The sequence below is a fragment of the Scylla paramamosain genome, chromosome 7 (assembly GCF_035594125.1).
Source record: "Scylla paramamosain isolate STU-SP2022 chromosome 7, ASM3559412v1, whole genome shotgun sequence".
Taxonomy (NCBI): Eukaryota; Metazoa; Arthropoda; class Malacostraca; order Decapoda; family Portunidae; genus Scylla; species Scylla paramamosain.
In genome coordinates, this window is record NC_087157.1 from 9,432,927 (window position 1) to 9,456,288 (window position 23,362).

At 39.2% G+C, this 23,362-nt stretch overlaps 1 protein-coding gene across 1 annotated transcript in view; it reads right to left on the reverse strand.

Moving 5' to 3' along the window:
- Positions 1-655: 655 nt before the first annotated feature.
- LOC135102031 (midasin-like) overlaps positions 656-23,362 on the reverse strand; it is a 53,984-nt gene continuing 31,277 nt past the window's right edge. The window contains exons 18-23 of the mRNA XM_064006659.1: positions 15,017-22,064; positions 13,850-14,090; positions 13,095-13,183; positions 11,808-11,990; positions 8,170-8,380; positions 656-1,742 (exon numbers count right to left, since the gene is read on the reverse strand). Of these exons, the coding sequence (XP_063862729.1) occupies positions 808-1,742; positions 8,170-8,380; positions 11,808-11,990; positions 13,095-13,183; positions 13,850-14,090; positions 15,017-22,064 (8,707 nt within the window). The 3' untranslated portion in view covers positions 656-807. The remainder of the gene's footprint in view (positions 1,743-8,169; positions 8,381-11,807; positions 11,991-13,094; positions 13,184-13,849; positions 14,091-15,016; positions 22,065-23,362) is intronic.

Consider the following 23,362-nt stretch of genomic DNA (forward strand, 5'->3'; position numbering starts at 1 on the left):
AGATTTAAATGAAATGAGATTCTTGTCATGAAAATTCCATCAAAAGTTTATTTCAGGACAAGTGTAAGATTTTAAGGCACTGATAGACAGCTCTTTCTGGCTTACTTCCTGTGTGTCCCCAATTTACCACAATGCATCAGGTCTGAGTGACTATTGCTGATGATTTTATCCTGTACAAGTCGCAACTAAAAAGATGTCCAGGTAAGATTTGGTTACATTGTTACAGACCATATTCTTATCAAAGAGACCAGCATTACTTTGAAGTTGGATATATTCAGTTTTGATATATAGATATGAGTCAGACATTGTAATGGACATGTTAATTACATGGAAGATTGTTCTAACTGCACACATCAAGAATAGGAACATCTTGGGTTCAACTCAGAACAAATGTACAAGACTAGAGTCATGCTCAACTTTTTTTAAGGGTGGTGTCTTTGGCATGTCCAGTCAGAATGTGTTTTTAAAACACCATCAGTAGGTGCAATTCACTTTGATGCAGATCATCTCCTCACCAGCAAAGTATCACAGAAAATATGGGAACCTAAACTCTGTTGGTGATATCTTTTTACCCTTGAATAACTTAATAAAAACCTACCTAACAGGGAAATGGAATTCTTGATCTCTCATTATTTTATGCTAAGAACACTAATCATTACAACATCAGTTTATTAAAAACATATACTGCATACAAACTTGCTTTATATGAACTGTTTTTACAATACAAATCAAAATTGGTCATAAATAATTACTCTAATACAATAATGTACAAATGTGCAAATAACAGTAATCATAAATGGAATTTCATCAGTGAGCTGCATCAGCTGTCACCAATTCAAACCACTGCCTAAGAGCTGTGGCCAAAGCATCAGGAAGTGTGTCTATGTCCCTTACTACTAAGAAAAATGGGAAGGGGAAGGATTCCACTATAGACTTCATCACTCCTCCTTCATATATTAATGTATCATAGAAGGAATACCTATTATCCTTAGCATCCAAGACCAGAAAGACAATAAATATTCTGGCAGCTCGGGCAGCTCTTACAGCTGCCTTGACTGTTTCCATTCTGGTCTGAGTTTGGCCATCACTCAGGATGAGCAGTAGCTGGGCTGTGTCTGGGTGACCATGGCTTCCAGTGATGCGGGAACCACTGAGGATGGCCACACTATCCTCTAACATTCTACTAAAGTTAGTTACTTTCTGGTCAAATTTTAAGTTGGTGAGAATTCTATTTCCTGAAGTTTCATTAAATGGCTGATCAAGAGGATGCAAAATTTTTGTAGTGGCCCCAAAACTAATAACTCCTAGCTGACCCACCTCCAGCAAGGTAAGAGCACGAGTAACTAGGGCAACACTTTCCACTGCCAGGCTTCCTGCCCGAGCTTCCATCATGGACTCAGAATCATCTACTGCCACCAGAATTTGATATGTCCTCTTACTTGGTTGTGTTCTTCTGAGCCATATTTTATCTTTGCGAAACTGCGATGCAATGTATGGAATCACTTTCCTCATGTTTAGCCGTTTCCCTGTTCTATAATCACCCCGCAGCCTGGCTGCCTGTGTAGGTTCCAGAATTAGGCGAAGCTGTTCACACAACTGCATTGCCACTGAAGCCACTTGAGCCTCCTGCCTTGCCCAAGATGACCCTTCACATTCATCATGAGTGCTCACAACTTCTATTTGCCGTCTGGTCTTCTCAACATCTTCATCAAATTTGGCAACTGGTTTATCTTTTTCTTCATCTGAAATTCAAACAAAAACAGTTAAGTTGAATTTATATTACGAAAGAGACAATCATGTCAGCCAACACTTCTATCATATAAACAGACTGATGTGCATATTATATAGAAATGTGAAAAATTAAGTGTTAACAGCACTTGATTTTCCATCATGTGAGAAGTAATTGGCTGGCAATGATGAAAGATTCAGTTTTTATCATAAGAAATCATCATAAAGAACTGTGATAGGTACAGGTTTTCTTGTTTAAACCAGAAATTATTATTATATTTCACAGTAGTCATTAGTTAATATAAGACAGTTTTCTTTCCCTTACTAAATCAACAGAAAAGGGGGACCTTAGCCCCCTCACTCCGTCCCTTTTAGCTGCCTCCTGTGACAAGGGAATACAGTGGTAGTATTCTCAGCCCCTTTCCACCCAGGGTTGACAGGGTTAAGAGTGAAAATGATGATGTAAGGGTGTGTGGTGCTTTTTTTAGGCCACTTTGAATGGGATTGCAGGCCTGATATACAGATAGGTAGACTGACACTGACTTAGTTTTCTGCAGAGATTTAACTTTTTCTTTTTTTCTGATGAATGAAGGTCTGTTTTTATTTTGCAGTATTTCCTTTGCTTATGTACATGAGAAACTAGATAAATGGTACAGACCACACAACCCATACTGACCAACATGAACATATGCAATTTTTATACTGACTTTCAAAAATATCAATAGAAAACAATGACAATATTGAAATATCAACCCTTCAAAAAAGATAAGGAAACAAGTAATATATCACCAGCAAAGTCCCCAATGATGCATGTCAACAGCCATATGGATGCCTTTATAAAAGTCATTATTGTTTCTGTTGTTTTTTTTTTAATCAGCTTAGGAAAAGGCTAACTGATAAGGTGATAGAAATATCCTCTATCTATCTATCTATATAATGAGCGACAGTCTCACACAAGATGGCCCATCTTGAGAGAGAGAGAGAGAGAGAGAGAGAGAGAGAGAGAGAGAGAGAGAGAGAGAGAGAGAGAGAGAGAGAGAGAGAGAGAGAGAGAGAGAGAGAGAGAGAGAGAGAGAGAGAGAGAGAGAGAGAGAGAGAGAGAGAGAGAGAGAGAGAGAGAGAGAGCATTGCATCAAGGTCACTCGCTGGCTGTCTTTTCTATTTTCCCTCCAGATGGCATGGTTATAGAAAATCATGATAATTCAAACACAAGCTTACCCCTAGCAATTGTGCCATTGCCAACCACAATCCAGAGGTAAACTGTGTGCCTCTGTTAGAGGATATGAGCTGGTATGCCAAAGAGGGCGATCTAGTTGATGACTAAGGCGCATGCACAAGTTGTGGTGGAAGAATCTAAGAGTGGGATTGCTTCAGGCCATCTTGTAAACCTGTCAACAATGGTGAGAAGGTGAGTTACCCCTCTGGACTGTGGGAGAGGCCCGACGATGTCCATGTAGATGTGATCAAAGCATCAATAGGGCAGTGAACCTCTTCAGTGGTGCTTTGGTGTGGCAATGGATCTTTGAAGTTTGACAAGGGGTGCAAGCTCTTGACCAGTTATCAACATCCCTACATAGCCCATGCCATATGAATTTGGCTGCAATCAGTATCTTCATGGCCTGGATGAAAGGATGAGCAAGGCCATACACGGTGTTGAAGATGTGGCGTCACCAGCAAGCAGGGATGATTGGTGGGTGTCCATCACAGAGGAGAGTAGAGTTTGAAGGACCGAAACGTACATCTTCCAACACCAGGCCAGAGATGGCAGTACGACAGGCGACTATCTCTTCCTCCACCTGTTAACTTGCTGCCAGAGCTGTGTAGTCGATGCCTGGTTCCAAGGTGTTGATGGAGTTGATGGAGCATGAAAGTGCATCTGTGACCTTATTACTCTTCCCTGAGATGTGTTGAATGTGTGTAGTATATTCTGAAATATAGGCAAGGTGTCGTTGCTGCCTGCTGGCTGACCAAGGATAAGACACCTTGGTAAAAACAAATGTGAGTGGCTTATGGGCAGTAAAAGCTGTGAACTCCCTGCCCTCGAGGAAGTAGTGAAAGTATCGAATTGCTAGAGTGTGAAGTTCCCGGTTGAAAGCCCTGTATTTCCATTCCAGGGGTCATAGGTGGCAAATGAAAAGGCTAGAGGTCACCATTCACCATTAACAAGTTGTTCCAGAACTCCTCCCACCACTGTTTCTGACGTGTCGATCACGAGAGTGGTTGGTGCATCGGCTTGCGGATGAACCATCATTATTGAATTAGCCAATCCTGCCTTGGTGTTCTCGAAAGTGATGGAAGCAGCATTGGTCCATATGAGCTTTCTAGACTTGCTAGTGAGGAGCTGGAAAAGCAGTTCCACGATCTTAGTTGCTGCTGGTATGAAGTGGTGGTATAAAGTTACAATGCCAATAAATTCCTGGAATCCTTTCATAGTAGTGGGTTTCGGGAACTTGTGAATAGCATCAACTTTGGCTGGAAGTGGAACGGCCCCGTGTTGGTCAATGCAATGGCCAAGAAAACTGATGGGGGAGAGGCCAAACTGGCACTTAGCCAGATTGATGGCCAGGTCATGTTCACTTAACCTCTGGAAAAACTGTCTGAAGTGAGTATAGTGTTCTTGGCATGTACGACTCACGACTAGGATGTCATCCAGGCAGATAAACGCAAAATCTAGGCATGGAATGCATGGACAGCATTCCTGAGGCTAAAAGGCATGCATAAGAACTCAAAAAGACCAAGCAGGGTGATTATGGGAGTTTTGGGGATGTCATCAGAATGAACTGGAATCTGGTGATAGCCTCATACCAAGTCAATCTTCAAAAAATATCTTGGCACTGTCAATATTCACCATGAAGTCTTGAATGTGGGGCACTGGGTACCAGTCTGCTGTAGTGATATCATTCAGATAGTGGTAGTCCCCACAAGGCCTCCAGCCCCCAGTTGATTTTCAAACCATGTGCAGTGGGGATGCCCATGGGCTATCTGAGTGATGCACAATACCCATTTCCTCCATTTTTCTGAACTCCTCCTTAGCTTGTGAGAGCTTGTCAGGAGGAAGCCTGTGTGCCCATGCATGTAGAGGTGGACCTGTGGTGGTAATGTGGTGCATTACACCATGCTTTGGTACTGCTAAATGGAACTGTGGCTTGACGATATCCAGATAGTCCAGTAGTATCTTGGCATACACACTGTTTGAACAAGACACAGAGTCAAGATGATGCGCTGGTAACAGGGCATGGCAAAGGTTAACCGATTCAAATGTTGTTGAATCAACAATGCAACGTCCTTTCATGTCGACAAGCAAAGAGTGTGCATGGAGGAAATCTGCACCAAGCAGTGATTGTGAGACATCAGCGATGGTAAATGTCCACTTGAAATGACAGCTGTTGAAATTTAGGTGGATGGTGCATGTGCCGTATGTCTTGATGTTGCTTCTGTTGGCTGCTGCCAAGAGTGGACCTCTCTTCCTACACTGAGTGTCTTTGCTAAAGCCAGGCAAAACACTAATCTCTGCCCCTGAATCAACAGGAAAACAGCGCCCAGAGTGGCAATTGTTGACATTGAGGAGTCAATGTTCACGTCCGGCAGCAGTAGCTATTACCGACGGCCGGCTGCCCAGGTGCATGCAGGGTGGATGGCATCAGCAGGCTTCGGAGCACCAATGTTGGTGATAGTAAGACCAGTTCTCATGGGTATTAGCCAGCAACTTCAATGTTGTTCCATCAGGATGAGTACTGGTGGTTAGCACAGAATGTTGGGTCACGGCTGTGATGTTGGTAATGAAGGTTTCGTCCTGCTGTTTGGCCTGCCACAGCACATCTGCTCCCACCACCAACTGACGGGGATGGGTGAATTTGTCATCCGCAAGGATTAGGCAGATGTCGTCAGACATCTGCTCCAGAAAGAATAGGAAACATGGCATATGTCCATCCATCAGGGCAAGCATCTCGTTCATTAGTATGGGTGGTTTGCGGTTGCCGAGGCCATGAGGCCATCCATGTGCAAAAGTTTTTTGCCCTTGCACGCTTGCTTAGGCTGAAGGTACTGGTAAGGAGCTTCTTGATTCCTTTATAATTGCCGTCAGCAGGAGGGTGGCGGAGGAAGTCGATGACGTGCCCAGCTGTTTCCTGATCCAGTGCACTGACCACATAGTAATATTTGGTAGTGTCAGCAGTGATTTGGCGTACGTGGAACTGGGCTTTAACCTGTTCGAACCACACCTAAGGTTGTGAAATCCAGAAAGTGAGTAGCTTGAGTGATACTGCATTCTGTTGATCTTTGCTGTCTTTGGTAGACATGGTGAAATCCAAAAGAAGTCGTTTTGGATTTTCCAGGGTCACCACTGTAGTGATTCTTAGTAAGTAAACGATGACAAAAGTGGAGCAGTTTACTCAGTAGCAGAGACAATACAATTCAAATGTATGTGGAAGAGAAGGGGTGTGGTCATGCTGGCTGTAAAGTGAATTCTGCCTGGTCTGGTGGTACGCACCAGCAGCTCACCTCTCTCCATCACCAATTGGTTAGCAAGGGAGGCGAGAGTGCTCAAGCTATGGACCGTAATGTAGCTTCAGTGGCAAGACTCAAGTTGGTAGAATGATGGTTTGAAGATCTAGTGGTCTGTGGTGCCACAAATAATATATATATATATATATATATATATATATATATATATATATATATATATATATATATATATATATATATATATATATATATATATATATATATATATATATATATATATATATATATATATATATTGTTATGTGGGGCATAAGGAAGAAGTGAGAGTATGAAGAAGAGGAGAAAGAAGAAAGGAGAGAAAGGGAAGAGAAAGCAAGAGCAAAGAGCACAAATGCCAGATGTATGATGACTGGGTGGCCATGTGGCTCTGAGTTTACTGTAAAATCATCTTGTATCTAATCATCCTTCTTCCCCATTCTGTTTACCCTACTTCTAGTTGTCCCTTCAGTTCAAGTCTCACCCAGTATTTAATTGACGAGTCCCCCTTGCTCACACAGTAATCAGAATATATCCAGGCCCCATAGGTCAGTCACCAGAATTTTCAAAAGATAATAATTTTGTTGTGCTTGCTAGCAGTTTGAGTGTGGGGGTGAGCAGGGAGGGTGGGGAGCCCTCATTCTTCCCCCCTCCTCTCTCACATGACTCACACTCCTGTGATGACTAAGGATGGCATGTTCTCACAACTCAGTCACAGTCTGTACTTTTACAAGAGATAGATATGCATTCAAGGCAGTGCTAATGCGAGAAGACTGGGAGGAATACAGCTAGACAGGCCAGTTGCTTTAAGGGGTATTTGAATAATTTACTACAATATACCCCTGCTTATATGTGTAGTGTTTAGGTGTCTCCATTAACCTGACTATGAGAGTAGTTATTTGTAATACAGTTGATATACTTGTGATGTGACCCCTTGGCTGTGTGTGTGTAAGCCTGGTGCAGTGAGCAGTTGACAACCTTTCTATTTGTGTTTGTGGGCAACTTGTCTGTGTATATGTTGTTTTGTTACATACTACTGTGATCTAGTGCTCTCTTAGAGTGTTGTTCTTGGACGGGGAACAGGGCTTGTCTTCTGGGAACTTGATTATAATATTGCAAAGCAGAGGGAGATAGTGTTCTATGAAAAGTGAGTGGATATTGTCTTGTCATTCATGAAGGCAGTATTCTGTAGTATGTTATAATCCTTATGTGTTTGTTGCTTGTTGTGATTGTCCCTTTCTAGAACATAGCTGATGATTCTTTCTTAGCAAGGGGGTGGGAGGTGGGGTGGGGGGGATGATCTGTTGGTGTTATAATATTCCCTTGCTGTAGGTGGGTGAAACAGGCTGATGACCTCATTTGTGTAACCTGGTGTTATGACCATCTGTGTAAAGGGTGCAAGACTCAAAAGAGGACTTTGTAACCTATATTTAGCCCTGCACCAAGTCACATAGGTGGTGACTTGTGGGAAGCTAGCCCAGTTTGAGACAGCTGTAAAAGGGGCAGGAATCCATGGTCATAACAATGTGTGTGTGTGTGTGTGTGTGTGTGTGTGTGTGTGTGTGTGTGTGTGTGTGTGTGTGTGTGTGTGTGTGTGTGTGTGTGTGTGTGTGTGTGTGTGTGTGTGTGTATATATATATATATATATATATATATATATATATATATATATATATATATATATATATATATATATATATATATATACACACACAGTATGTGTACTACAATTAGCTGCCCTGGCAAAAAAGGGGCAGAGGCAGGGAAATCCCCTCCTAAATTTTCTCAACTGTTACAAGAAAATTCATAGGTCATGTTTTTTTTTTTTTTTTTTTTTTTTTTACAGACCAACTTGAATCATATTACATATACTATTTAATTTTCCTAAAACTCAAGAGAGTATAAAAAAAAGCTTCCTGATGATAAAGTGAGGAAAGTCACCTTGGTCTGGCATCAAAGTATGGAAGTAGGTCTCTGGTGGACGCTGGATGATATTTTCCAGCACTGTCTCTCCTTCTGTAACTATTTGTGCCTCTCCCTCGGCTTGTGGGTCCTGCTTGCCCTGACGCTGCTCCCTTTGTTCTTCATTTTTGCCTTCCTGGCTGGTGGCCTTCTTCTCTTCTCCAGCTTCTCCTAGCTCTTCTTCCTCAACCTGTTCAAAACATTTGTTCTAGATGAAAATATCTCTTTAAGAGGTAAATTAAAGACAAAAATCTATAAGGTATAATGTAAAAAAAAAAGCACGAGACTCAAAATTTCCTGTAGTTTTAAGGCTCAAAAAGGCATGAAGTCCAGCCACTGACCTTTAACCCCTTCTCAGCACCAGGCAGATGTATGTCTAAATCTAGAGTATGCTAAGTTTGGTCCATACATTGATACATGTATCTATATTGTTTTCCCACACATGGGCACTCCATATTGACATCTATATATAAGTAGCTGGCTGTGACAATAGATCATGTGTCAAAAGTAAACAAATGAGTAAATTGCACTTAAAGGTAAGCACACTGTGTGCATTAGTCATTCACCATTGGTTTACTTTACCTGTCTAGTATGACCTAGACAGAGTATATGCAAATGTATTATATCTCATTATAGACTACATTTTCTTGGCTTTTATGTGATATAGATCTGATTTCATTATGTTGAATAACTGAAGTTATAAAATGATGAATAATAGTGTGTTAAGCAGGAAACATTTTCAGATTTTGAAACTTTCACATGGCCCAGTAAACTTTTGAAGAAAAAATCTATTAACATGCAGCATCTCTTAATAATTCATTAAGAACAGACTTGGATACCCCATGACAATAATTTCAGTGCTTCCCATTGGCTCAGTTGCACTGTCTCAGCACCACTCTCTCTAGGAGAAGGGATGGACAGTGCTGACAGACATACAATAATTTCTACTACTTTTTCTTCCTCATTCATCTCTCTCTCTCTCTCTCTCTCTCTCTCTCTCTCTCTCTCTCTCTCTCTCTCTCTCTCTCTCTCTCCTCACTGTAAACCGTCTTAGGACAGTGAGAAATTTTATAGTGAGGATCTGTTGTTCATTCTCAACATTTTTATCTTCTACTCTTAAAAAGATTTTGAAGTGATTTGCCTTCCCTATTCAAGATCACATGAGAGAGAGAGAGAGAGAGAGAGAGAGAGAGAGAGAGAGAGAGAGAGAGAGAGAGAGAGAGAGAGAGAGAGAGAGAGAGAGAGAGAGAGAGAATGCTCTATCACCATGGTAATATGCTGTGTTGCCAAACAGCCAAACTAACATCTTGTGATGGTGCACTTTCTCTCTCTCTCTCTCTCTCTCTCTCTCTCTCTCTCTCTCTCTCTCTCTCTCTCTCTCGGCAATAGATAAGTAATAATTGTACCTTAATAACATAGCTAACTATAATAACTTGACACAAAATGTAATGATATTGGCATTAGCAATGCCGTACAACAGTTTGGGCTGGCTGGTGTGGCACATCTTAATAGAGAAAACTTGCGTGTTGCCAGCAATGAAGTTTTTTATTGTCATTTATAGAAACTTTCATGTATGTAACACTAATTTTTGGGGGTTACAATAGTGTACACTAATGTCTTGCGTTAAAAATTAGCCATCATTATCAACAGCTGCCTCTTGAAACATCACGTATTTACTGAATGAGATGGTGATAGCATGATTGATGAGGTATACAGTACTATGATTAATGAATGTTAGCTGCACACACAATAGAGATATGATCATATCAATGTTATTTCTAAGATGTAGGGGAAATCATCGAACAGAATACATTATTAACTCCATTTCAAGGTGGTTGGGGCTTGGCCCCTTGTTGCAGCCAGCTACTCATATAGACTCTGCCACAAAATTGACTAAACTATTGGATCTATATATATATATATATATATATATATATATATATATATATATATATATATATATATATATATATATATATATATATATATATATATATACCATAAACTAGTTTTAATATACATCCATATAGGTATAGGATGGTTAGGAATCACTCTACTAATGGTAGATGAGTCAGAATCATCAAAGTCATCCACAAAATCATCATTTAGCTTATATCCTCCACTACCAAAGCTGTTATATTTTCCAACTTAAGATGTCTCTTGATCCTTGACATAATAGACTAATAGGAATAGAGAAATTCTAAAAATGCATATCAACCATCAGCAAAGGACAGGCAGTGACTGTCACTGAGAGGCATTCAGCATTCTCCACTGGTTTCCAGGGGTTTGAGCTGGCATGAGATGTCAAATAGCAACTTATGTGAATAATTTTGCTGGTAGAAAGGAACCTTTTATAAAAAGACCATGCTACAACCTAAAGTAGTCATGAGACTAAATGTTTATATCCCATTTTCAAAACATTTATGTATAGATAGTTCCTCCAATGGGAATGGGTTCAACAAAACAGAAAGCAACAGAAACAACACCAACAATTTTTTTTTTTTTTTTTCATTTCCCTTCACTATCAAATAGAGGTCTAAATTTTACTTTTATCATAAATTCTGAATACTGAATATCTTGAAAACCATGCAGTTTTTCCATAGATAGGGTCTGCACATCAAACCTCACATCTGACACCATAGTAACAACAATGACCAGAAACTAATGTTTCATTGTATCATAATATAAATTTGTCATTATAAACTAAAAAGTTACATAACTTTTCAGATTATGAGCAGATACATTTGAAATGGCAAAGTAGATGGCCTTGTGCTAATATAGTATTGTAATGCCACTGTTGCAAGCAACAATATTCACTTGCTTGGAGCACAAAATATGGCTTGAATAGTCACCTTCTAACTCACCAAGTTAATTAAATCTTTATTCACTTTTCAAGTTAACTGCTCTTTTAATATGATGAGCATATACAGTCATTTAAAATATGTTTTTGTAATCCAAGTGAGTGGTTATTGTAGCATGTGACTTGCCACAGCTTGCAAATCAGTTTATTAACAAAACAAAAGGAAGGCTATGCAACTAATAATAGCAATATGCTCATACTGTCCCATTCAGCCCTATTAACTCTGAAGACTGTGTTGGATTTTATGATTATAAATAGCTACAATGCAGCAGGAGTGAGTTGCTGTGTTAGGCTATGGCATATATGGTGGAGGGAGAGAGCAATGATAGTGGTGCAACACACTCAAAACTCTTAAGGTTTTATTCAGTTAACCTGATCTAAAGCATTTAATTATAAAATCTTTGCAACTTTCTCTATAAATCATCATTACTTCATTATAAAAAAAAGTTTGCAATTTTAAAGATTTATCAAACTTTACCAGATATTGTGGATCTATACCACAGCACCAATATCCATTGTTTCCCACTTTTAATCCCTCATTTCATTTATGATTTTAAGTGAACAATTATTTTCCTGTTAATCTTGAAATAAGATACAGATGATGACTTTCAATGAATTGTAAGTATAATGCTATTCAGTAGATTTCTCAAGGTACTTACACAGTCAACAAGAGCAGTTGCTGAGACATAATCATGCCTAGACAGTTATAATTCTATAGTTATCAGAAATATCAGAAACAGCAAACAGTAAAGGTTACCTCCATTGGAGTATCTAACATATCTTCATCTGCCATCTCCTCCTCCTGTCTGTCTGCAGGTGCTGGAGCCTCCTTAGCCTGCTCCTGTGTGCCAGCATCTACCATATGGGCATCAAAGTGGTCCTCTGACTTGCTGATGTGTTCATAAGTTGAGTGTTGAGATTCTTTCTCAGCATCATTGTCCTAAAAATAAATAATAAAAATAACCTGTGCAACAATGAAGCCTCAACCAGATGATGTAAAATTCTGATGATTCAAAGCCATGATCAAATTATACTGACATGTACATAAATAAGAAAAAGGAAATTAGAGGGGAACATAATAAAGATTGTTGTCAGTGGCTTTAAATACTTGAGCCTCAGTAAAAAAAGATGAGGTTTGGGAGAGGTGAGGTGATGTTCCTCAGATCAAAATTATAACCAAGACCACAATTGTTGTAGATGGCAAAAGAAAGTTGTGGGAAATTTCAAGACACCTGTTTAATGTTGTCTAATTTCTGAACATTTCTAGTCTCCTCCCCAGATGGCAATTCCAAGGAAGGCTGTATGGCCTAATCCATAATAATAATAATAATAATAATAATAATAATAATAATAATAATAATAATAATAATAATAATAATAATAATAATAAGGAACCTGGTTTAATCATTGCCTAAGTATCTTAAGACCACAAATAATAAAATTTCTATCAGTATACTTTAATAACAAAAATGTATGAAATCTAAACTAGTATTGAATTTTGTATGCATTGTTAATCAGACAATTAGTCAATAGCTTTTTGCTGCATCACATTATAATTTGGGAAGCAGAGGATTGCATTTTTTTCAATCTTTTTCTGTTTTCATCAACTTCCACCCCTGCAGTAAACAAATACATGCTGCTAAATTTGTGATTCTTACCTTCGGTAAGCATTAACAAACTGGTAAGGCATATTAGAAGTTAAACTTGATGTAAGGATGCATCATGGAAAGAATATAAACACAGTAGACAATGAGTCTATGATAGTTCACACTTGCCACCAGCAGCTTCATTCTTATCTTTCCTATGCACAATCCAGTTATAAAGATAGATCTTTAGACTTAGATCCCATCCTCTAGATAGATCTTTAGACTTAGATCCCATCCTCTAGTTATCTTGTTATTCACAAAGAAATAATTAAGAATTTGTAGAAAATACAAAATCTTTGATACTGCTGACTTCCAAACACTTTAGATACATTCTGGTGTAGATGTAAATATTTCAAATTGCAAAATCATTAGTATGAATGAAAAATTACACAACAAACCTTTTCCTGTTGCTGTTGGTCAGCTTCTGATTTCCTTTGCTTGGACTCTTTGGTCATCAAGCCCTGTTGTATCCTCTTGTTATTATCACCTGAGGTAGAAAAAAAATATCTCATGAAAGTTAAAACAAACATTATATTAAGTTTCGAACTAACTCACTATTACAGTTGAACACTGAAAACTAAAATAATGTAGTTTTTAATAGCTTATCATTAATTAAATTTTTTATTAGGAGTGAAATCCTGAATACTAGCAGAACCCATGGAATGAATGTGAATGATGCTTACAAACTAAAGCAGTCTGAGATGACAATGTTAAGATAGATATGTAGTGCACCATTAAACATCAGACCTGAAAATAGAAGCTTAAGAGAACAAAAGATGGTGAACTGAGGGAGAAGATGGAAAATGAGTATATTAGTTGGTGGTGAGAAAGGTAGACTGAAATGGTTTAGGTAGGTTACCAAGATAAAAAAGAATGATTGGACCATAAAATTAATAATCTGAAAGTAGTCAGTATTACAGTTCTTCCTTGAAAAAAATTGAAGATAACTCACAATTATATAATCCTGAAACTCCTTGAAGATTTATGCAAAGAAAGCTATAAATAATTATGCAGCCTGCAAAAAGTGATACATGCAAATACATATGTAGTTTTTAAAAATGGTGATAATAATGACAAATGGAAAACTGGTTAGGGTAGTTATAAAAATAAGCTCCAGGAGAAAACAAACAAGCAGAATTTGAATTAAGCCTACCCAATGTCCTGTTCTCATCAGTCTCCCCAGGTCTACGCGGCTTCTTCATGTCACTCTGGTCATTGGCTGAGGCCTGAGTAACCAAGGCTGAGGACTCTCCCTGGTGGGCATCTTCTCGAGTTCGACTCTCAGATTGACCAGTGCCTTCCTGATCCTCTGTCTGTTCACCCATTTGTCCTTGTTCCTCCTGCTTTTCCTCATCATCTTCACGCTGTCCACCAGTGTCTGATTTGGATTGCTCCTGTTGATAATGATTATGCTGATAGATTTCTCTGGATTTTTTTTTTTTTTCAGTACAAAATAAAGATGATAACTAGTGAATGCCTATTTTTCATCAAAATTAATTTACTTATTCTGATTCTGAACTGACACAAAGACCAATTCAAGTGGTGCAAGTCATATGATCCAGATTGTCATGGACTGAAACCAGATACCTAATGTATATTTTCATGGATTCTAACAGTATAATGCTTGGTGCATTTGGTCCAGTACAAAAGCCCATGGCTTGATTCTTCACCAGCATAAATATTTGGGAAGGTCTCTCCTGTTTATGAAGCTGGCTGGAAAATTGTGGCCTCATAGTTTATAAGCAATAGGTGACCAGTAGCTGTATTCACCATCATATGTGCAATGTGCAGTTCTTACAAATTATGAAAATGCTGAAGATCAAAGTATGGTCATAACATTTAGTTTATGAATAAATACATCCTGTAGAGTTTCCTATGCTCACATTCAATCAACAAAATTTAATAAAAATTTTATAAATGGTGAAAACCAGCTGAGCTCCTGAGAGAAAGCAAAATACTTAACATGAGGAAAATTAATCAGGAGTAAGATAAATAAAATGAAAAAAAAAAGTTAGTTTTGAAATGCAAGGATAGTATGACAAAAAGGTATACTGCCAGAGCATGTTCATATGCTTCCTGATCCTTTTCTTTTGTGATTGTTGTAGGAAAACAAATCTCATGCTTGATAATGGGATCATCAAAAGAACAACTGTTCAATGTCATAACTATCACCCTAACTTCTCTGAAATTATAGCTTATCTGTATCAACTTGCGAAGTTTGATTACACTGCTGACAAAATATATTTACATGAAATCTGTGAGTTATGTCAATCCTACATTAATTTTCAATATTTCCTAATAACCATAAATAATTTCTCACCTTAGTCTGGTCCTTGCTGCCATCTGTGGTGTCCATCTCAGCTGCCTCTGCTAGATCTTTAGAGCTTTTGTCTTCAGATGCCTCAGCTTTATCTTCTAAGTTATTTTCTTCATTATTTAAGTCATTTCCTTCCTCAGTTCCCTGTCTTCGCTCATCCTTGTTTCTTTCTTCTGAAGATTCCTCCTCATCCTGTTCTCCATCATCTTTTTCTCCAAGCTCTCCATCATCATCTTCAACAGATTCCTTTTCATTAGGTTCCTCTTGTCCTTTAGCTGTATTCTCTTCAGCATCTTCCTCCTCCCCATCCTCTTTTGGTTCCTTTTCATCTTCTGGGAAAATACCCTTTTCCTCTATTTCTCCTGGAAGTTGATCCATTTCATCATCATCATCATCATCATTTTCATTGGTGTCACCATTATCCAAGTTCATGTCATCTGGCAACTCCATTTTTTCCTCTTCTTCATCTTCTATGTTTGCTTCTCCTCCATAGGGATCAGTGAAATTGTCATCATATTCTTGGCCATCTTCATTCATTTCATTTTCTTTCCTTGTGTCCTCTATTTCATCTAAGTCTTCTTTCTTCTTCTGCTCTTTATCTCTTTCCTTCTTACTCTTATTATCATCTTTGGCCACCATTTTTGACTCTGTAGCTTCTCCCTCTCCAGGTCCATCTTCTTCATCCTGGTCTTTAGTCTCCTCTTCATCCTCACTTTCCTCATTATCACCCCATATTTTTTCATCAAGTTTATCAGCACCTTTTTCAGTTTCACCCATTTGTTTATCCAAATCCTTTTGATTATCATCATCATTATCACTGTCACTTTCTCCTCTCTCATTCTTCTCAACATCCTGCAGCTTTCCCTCAAAATCTTCATTCATTTCAATTCCCTTATCCTCTTCTTGCAAATCTTTGTCTCCTGCCTCCTCCTTTTCTCCCTCCTTCAAGGCTGATTCAAGTTGGTCTTCTGACTCAATGCGATCAGAAACATCTTTTTTACCCTCACCCTCACCAAGGCCAGTGCCTCCTGAATCCTCAAAATTTGTAGCCCCCTCTCCACCTTCTTCATCTTGCAATTCTTGAGGACGACAAAAGCCTTTTACTGCTAAGTTTTGAAAAACTGCAATTATAATTGATGTTAATTTAGCAATACTTCTGTTACTGCTTGTCATCATTAGCAAAACAGATTCACAAATTGCATGATACTGCTCAAGGAGTGGTAGTGAAGCCTTCAATACCTGCTGTATGTCAGGCTGACATTCTGATATCTTCACAAGCTTCTGTATTCTGGTCACAATTTCTTCCATGTGCAGGTTTTCAGTATCAGACTTGAGCTGTTTGACTAATCCAAGACTAAGCATATCCTTTCCAGATTCTTCATCATTTTCAACTTTGCTTTGTACAGGGCAATGTTTCTTGTACAAATTCTCTACACACAGCAATATTTGAGTCAAACAGTTTTCCAATAGATCAAAACCAACACCATGAACATCATCTTGTGGTTGAGCAACATTAGCAAGAGAGAAATTAGACTGGGCAGCCCACCATTCTGACAACCACTTGTTTAGTTGGCCAGTGACTGGATGTAGCTTATCATGTCTTACTGAAAGCATCTTGGTAACTTCATGTAACTCCTTGGCATCTTGACTAAGATTATTTATGATGTCATTGTACACTTTACTGTGGGCTGGAGTAACTAATCTATGGCCACTCTGGAAATGTCTCAATAAACTGGTAAGCTTTAATGCCAAACAATCAATTTTCCCCTTAGTTCCTTCTAGAATGGTCTTAGCTTCATGAACTTCTATTTTACATGGAGAAGCTTCAAGCAACAGTAAAGGTTTAGCATTAGTATATGTCCCAAGTACTTTAACAGTCTCCTCAAGAGTAAGTGACAAAGAAGTTGTCAAAGAGTGGAGATGCTGTATTCTTGTCAACATCTTACTCACTGAGTGATGAGAATCTACTTCTCTTATGTCTTTGAGAAGATTATGCAATTTGTGAGTAAATTCACTAACATAGGATAAGGACATCCTTTGGTCCCGCACCAGAAGAAAAAGATGACATGAGATGCCACGCAGCCGCTTGATGAGTTCAGGGCCAAGATCTTGATGTGGTTGCTGTAGGGAGGACAACAACAAGGAGAGACGACCAATACTGCGGTTAAGATACTTTACACACCCTGGCCAGGCCTCTCGTGCTGGCAACAAAGATGGAACGTCTGTGTGAGCAACTTCCAAATCTACTGGTGAAAGGTTCAGGCAGGAGTCAATATCCTTATGATCCCAAAGGCTATTACCACGTGTGTAGGTCACACCCATACAATCTAACACCTTGAAGAGCCGTGTGAGAGATTCCCTTCGGCGCTGCATCACACCTCTCAGTTGCTTGACACGTATTTTATCTGAAGGAGCATTCTCAGCTCGTGTTGCTGCTGCCTGAAGTTCTTGATAACTGGATATGATCTTGACTGTGGTATCTTCAACTTCATCCACATAGACTGTATAAGAAAACTCAGACAGCATTCTACATGTTAACTTGTGGCAGCGCTTGGTTAGGAAGGTGAGTCTAGAAAGGACTTGGTATTCTCCTACATCTTCTGAGTGTTTTACCATTACAGGAGATGGAGGCAAAACAGGATAAGGGATCTTTGATGGGCAGATCTCAGACTTTTGATCCCAAGCTCCTGTATGGTCTTCATTCAACTCTGAGTTTGTGTCACACATAAGTGGTGCAAAAGGCCGTCTCAAATTCTTTTCCCAATTCCTCATGTGGCGATGAAGAGTACGACGACTCTTATCTACAGACTCTCGCACAGCAAAGTAATTGATATCATTCCAGCGAGCTATCTTAACATAGCCTTTCACTTCCTTTTCAATTGGCAATCTGGCCTTGGTTATTGCTGTGGTTACCAAATGCAAGAACTGACTGAAGTAGTGGTATAAATTCCATGTGATAGCCACTAATGATTGAGTAATTTTACTCTTTTCTAGTACTGCAAGATGACAGTGAAAAGAAAAAAGGAGTTGTAGGCGAATTTGAAAATCACCCAAGACCGCAGTTTCCAAAAACTGTTTCAGTGTTTGTAATACTTCAGGCAATGTAACTGTTTCTGTAAGAGCAGCTTGGAACGTATCAAAAAGATATGGCCACCATTTCCGACCCTGAACCGCAACCTTGTGAGTGACAGAGTCTAAACAAGAGCGCCATGCATTCAACTCCAGCTGTCGCCACTCAAGGACTTGGTGAGTCACAGCCTCCAGTTGTTCCTTCATGGACACACCAGAATGAGCATTCCTTTCCCATTCCTGAGCCTTTTCCAGAATTGTTTCCAAGCCTATTACATGCTTCATAAGTGGAGAAGTGAGAGGGAAGTCCAACACTCTTGATATAACAGTGTTCACCATTACCAAACTAGGATGACCTGGCCACTGCATGAGGAGTTCATCAACACGTTCACACACTGAATTCAGTAGTGGGCGAACTTTCAACACCTCTTGGGGATTGGGGTCTTTATAGATGTCATAGGGATGTTCAAGAAGTGGTGTAAGGGATTCTTGAGATAAGTAAGAGCAAGAGTAATCATTACTCAAAATATGAGCTCCCAACATAGCCTGATCAAGGCAGCAACCTGCTATGGTTCCTACAGTTCCTATAAGGGATTGAAGCACAGAGAACCTCAGCAGTGCTGCTGTAACTACCTGTGAATGGATGGAGACTTTTGTGTCAGGAGCAAGCCATGAAGTGTGAACTAAGTTTGCAAAAATCTTGTTATGTAACTCACTTATTTCAAAAAGTTGTTCATCAGTCATGTACATAACCAGAGTATCTTGATGTTCCTCCCTTTCACCATTTTTCATCTTTGCTGTATCTTCTAAATTTATTCCCTTCAAATCATCAAATTCATGATCAAAGCATGGGAAGGTCTCTTGGAATTCTCTTTCTAATGTTTCTTCATCTGTTTCAGACATCGCAAGAGTGCGTGCCTTATGGCAGTACAAGTTTTCCTCTTCCTCAGCATGGCGGGCCTTCTCTTCTTCCTGTTGCCTCCACTGAGAGACTGCTTGACCCAACAGTTGAGAGGCCAATTCAATACTAGATTCATCCAAGTGGTGCTGAGCTAGAGTCACATTCAACAAGTCCAGGAGTGCTGCACGAAGAGCAACAGTTGTAGCAATTTTTATCTGTCCATGAAACTGTTCTTCACACAACAAGACTGGAATGCACTTGGCAACATTCATTTGATCACTCACCACATGAAGGGGACGTGATGGTTCTCGTTGTGCAGGGAAGGAAGAGTACTTTGCCAAGTTATCTGTCAAGTTGATGCCACATTTTACATTAAATGAATGTATATGAGAATGACATACTAAAATCCTAAGAGCTTCACATGTTACAGTCACTGCTTGTAGGAATGGATATGTAATATCCCGATAGAGGGGATACTGCTGCACAACTTTTTTAACAAAGTTATCACAAGAAGCAAGAAGACATTCAGTTTTCACTAATGAGGATTCTGAAGGTAACCTATCCTCCTCTATTTGAAGATTTTCAGACAGTTCTTGGATTCTTTCAGGGATGAACACACTTGAGCAAAAATGAACACAATCTTGCTTTAGTTGATGATACTCTACTGCACCTGCACGATGTGCAGTCTGCTGTGACATGTGTGTCATCTCAGACTTTATCTGGCTGCATCTTGCCTCAAATGATGGCAGATGAGGATGGGTTTCTAGCACTCTTGAGTAATCCAAACTACCTCTTAAGTGTTCAAACCATGCTGTTAGCATCAAATGAGACTCCAAATCTTGCAGTTCTTCCTGGTGATACTGCAACTTCAGAGAATGAAACTGAGCTGGATCAACTGGTTCCATGTGACTTAAAATACTAGTGTAAAGTGTACCAAGTGTAACTGCTGCTTGGGCAGCAAAGTTTGCTTTATCCTTCCAGTTATCTGAACATTCTTTGAGACTTGTAATAAACCTAACCAATTTTTGGAGCTGCTGTTGGCTACTGTCTGGCAACCAAGAAACATTAGCCTCAATTATCCTAGATGCAAGAGCGGAGACTATCTGCAGATGATCGGATTCATCACCAAATTCAGATGAAATGCCTAATGCATCGGCAAAAACTTTCAAAGATGAAGTCAGATAAAATACCACATAATTGGTAAATGATGCCTCATAGCTTAGTGAAGGATCAGCAAGAATGGACCAATTGTTCCACAATGTTGACTTAAGCACTCTTAACTGTGCCAGTTTTTCAACATGCATACCTGTAGGAACTTTCTGCATTGCACTCTCAATATCATAACTGGATGTATTTTTCCCAGCCAGCAAAATGTATGAGAGCTGACATGCTGCTGGATGAAGTAGTACACTATTCTTTACTTCTTCATTCTCTTCAGAGGAAACAGGAGAGTAGCTGAGGTAAGTACAAGTTTGTCGACTGGCAGTGCTCTGAGTTAGGGCAAGATAGCTGTGAGTTCCAAATGCAGCTGATGGTCTAAAGGTTGGACCAGAAAGAAAGCCTATAAGTTCTGTATATACTCCAGGTGCCTCTATAACAACATCATGTATGAGTGGTGATACTTCATCACTCACTCTCTCAACTGACAAAACATGGGATGCTAAATAATCCCTTAAGGGCCAAGTTTGAACCTGTAGTGCCATTAAGTCTCTGTCTTTCACTTTTGATGAAGCCTTTTGGCCAATGCACTTTTCTTTAACAATATCCTCTACACTGCTAATCTGGTCATGTATATCATTTACTTTTTCTGCATTGCAAGAGGCAACTTCACTTGCAATATTCATTAGTAGCTCACATACTTCCTTTCCAGTGGAAGATGCTAAGAACAAGTTGACATTTTCATTGTCTGGAGCTGGAGCAAGACTGGATGTCAAGTCTAACAGGCGAAACTGAGCACCTGAGATCATGGCAGATGGAAATGGTGCTGGTGATGTGCATGATCGCAGCCTTGAGGCAATTTTGTGAACTGGGCCATATTCTAGTTCAAACTCTAAGTGTAAGATCTTCACTACTTTCCTGAATTGCTCGGAAACCAAATATTCCCATGAACTAGGAATTTTCTGTAGAAACTCTTCATAAACCCAATGCCAATGCAAAGTTAACTGTGGCAGAAACAGATGAAACTTTGATTTACTCACATTTTGGCTGCAAAACTGGTAGAGGCGGTCACACCACCGCAAAGCAGACAAAAACAGGCAGAATTCTTGATTTGTGATGGGTATGTGTTTATCATCCGTCAAGGACAAGATGAACTTATTAATTTGGGAGAAGAAAGGGATAAGATGAGGAACTGAGGCATGAGGGGAAGAGCTACTACCCACAAAGCCCTTATTCACTGCATGAGAAACTTCCAATAGTGTCATTGAATCCAATTTGTAACTGCCATTAGACTTTTCAACAACAGCATTCTGTTTGAAACAGTAATACACAGTATACCATAGCCATAAACTTGACTTATTAGAGAGGCTCTCAAAATTAGAAGTATTTTGTTGATCTCTTGCTTTGGAATGTTTCAGCAGGGCAAAGCGTGGATCATAAGCATGTTGCAGAGTTTCATTTGTCAAGGCTTGAGATGCAAGACAAACTTTTCTGGACAAAACAAAATTCAGTAGGGATGAAACATTTTGCTCTAGATGAGATTTGGTGTGTGATGCAGATTTCATTTGTTGTGTCATCCATTCTGAGAGCACTGGCCAGTCTTGAACTGCCATTGCTGAAAAAAGCAAAACAACACAGCTCAGCACACTCACTTCTGAACATGGTAAGGGACAGGGCAAAGGGAGTGATGCCAAGATCCAGGTGGACACAAGTTTTGGATCTCTTGCCGCTAAAGTAACTGCCTGCAACAGTGAAGCAAAAACTTTCACTTGTGCCAAACAACTACCCAGGCTAAGTTTTTGCACACTCAAGACCTGGTTCTCATAATGAGGCCAGCATATGTCAGGATTTTGGCCCCAATGTTCCAGAACTTCAGTTATGGCTTCATATGCAGCTTTTTTGATTGTAGGTTTACCATGAGATCTGGAAAAAAGTAGAACAAGCATGTATACCTATACAAATAAAAGTATTTTATCTATATTCATACAGAGAGAAATTCTAGGTAAATGGTTCCTAGCTGCCTGAAATGCTCAACTAACTTAAATTTTTAAGAAAAGGAGCTGGAAAATATGATCTAAATTTGGCACTATCAGGGTTGGAAAACCCCCCTTTTTTTTTTTAAATCCAATCCACTGTTTTTTGAGGGTTTTACTGGTTTGTTTTTGGAGGTGTTTTATTGTTTTTTGGAGGGGTTCTATTTATTTTTTGTTTATTCCTCATACTTATGTGTTAATTAGTTTAAATAAGCAATCAAAAACTAATCTAGAATGAAACAAAAGGATCCAAGAGTTTTTTCATGTAGGAGGGCCACCGGCCAAGAACAAAAAAAAAAAAAATAATAATAATAATAGTAAAAGAAAAAGAAAAAGAAAGGGCCCACTGAGGTGCCAATCCCCAAACAGTCAAAAATGGTCTTCAAAAAATTAAAGGATAAGTGTCTTGAAACCTTCTTGAAAGAGTTCAAGACATAGGAAGGAGGAAATACAGAAGCAGAAAGGGAGTTCCAGAATTTATTAGAGAAGTGGATGAATGATTGAGAATACTGGTTAGCTGGTTAATTAGAAAGGTGGGCAGAATAGGGGTGACAAAGAAGAAAGTTTAGTGCAGTGAGGCCACAGGAGAAGGAGAAGCATGCAATTAGCAAGATCAATAGAGCAGTTAGCATGAAAACAGTGGTAGAAGATAGCAAGAGATGCAATATTGCAGTGATGAGAGGTTGAAGATAGTCAGTTAGAGAAGAGTTGATAAAGCGAAAAGCTTTTGATTCCACCCTGTCTAAAAGAGCGATATAAGTGGAACCCAACCATACATGTGAAGCATACTCCATACATGGAGTTAGCAGCTGGGGGGGGTATCAGAAAAAGTGGAGATGACTCAGAATGCTTAACTTCATAGAAGCTGCTTCAGCTAGAGATGAGATGTGAAGTTTCCAGTTTAGATTATAAGTAAAGGATAGACTGAGGATGTTCAGTGTAGAAGAGCGGAACAGTTGAGTGTCACTGAAGAAGAGGGGATACAGTGAACCTCCAATTCATCACGGGGTTAAGTTCCAAAGGCACCCACAAAGTACTAAAATCTGTGATATATTGACTGGAGAGAGAGAGAGAGGGAGAAAAAAAAAAGGACTGCTAATCAAACCGCTCACTTCCTTGTAGCAGTAATGGTGATTAACCACCACCTCGGCAAATTAGGAACATGTTGTGTTCACAACACACTGACCT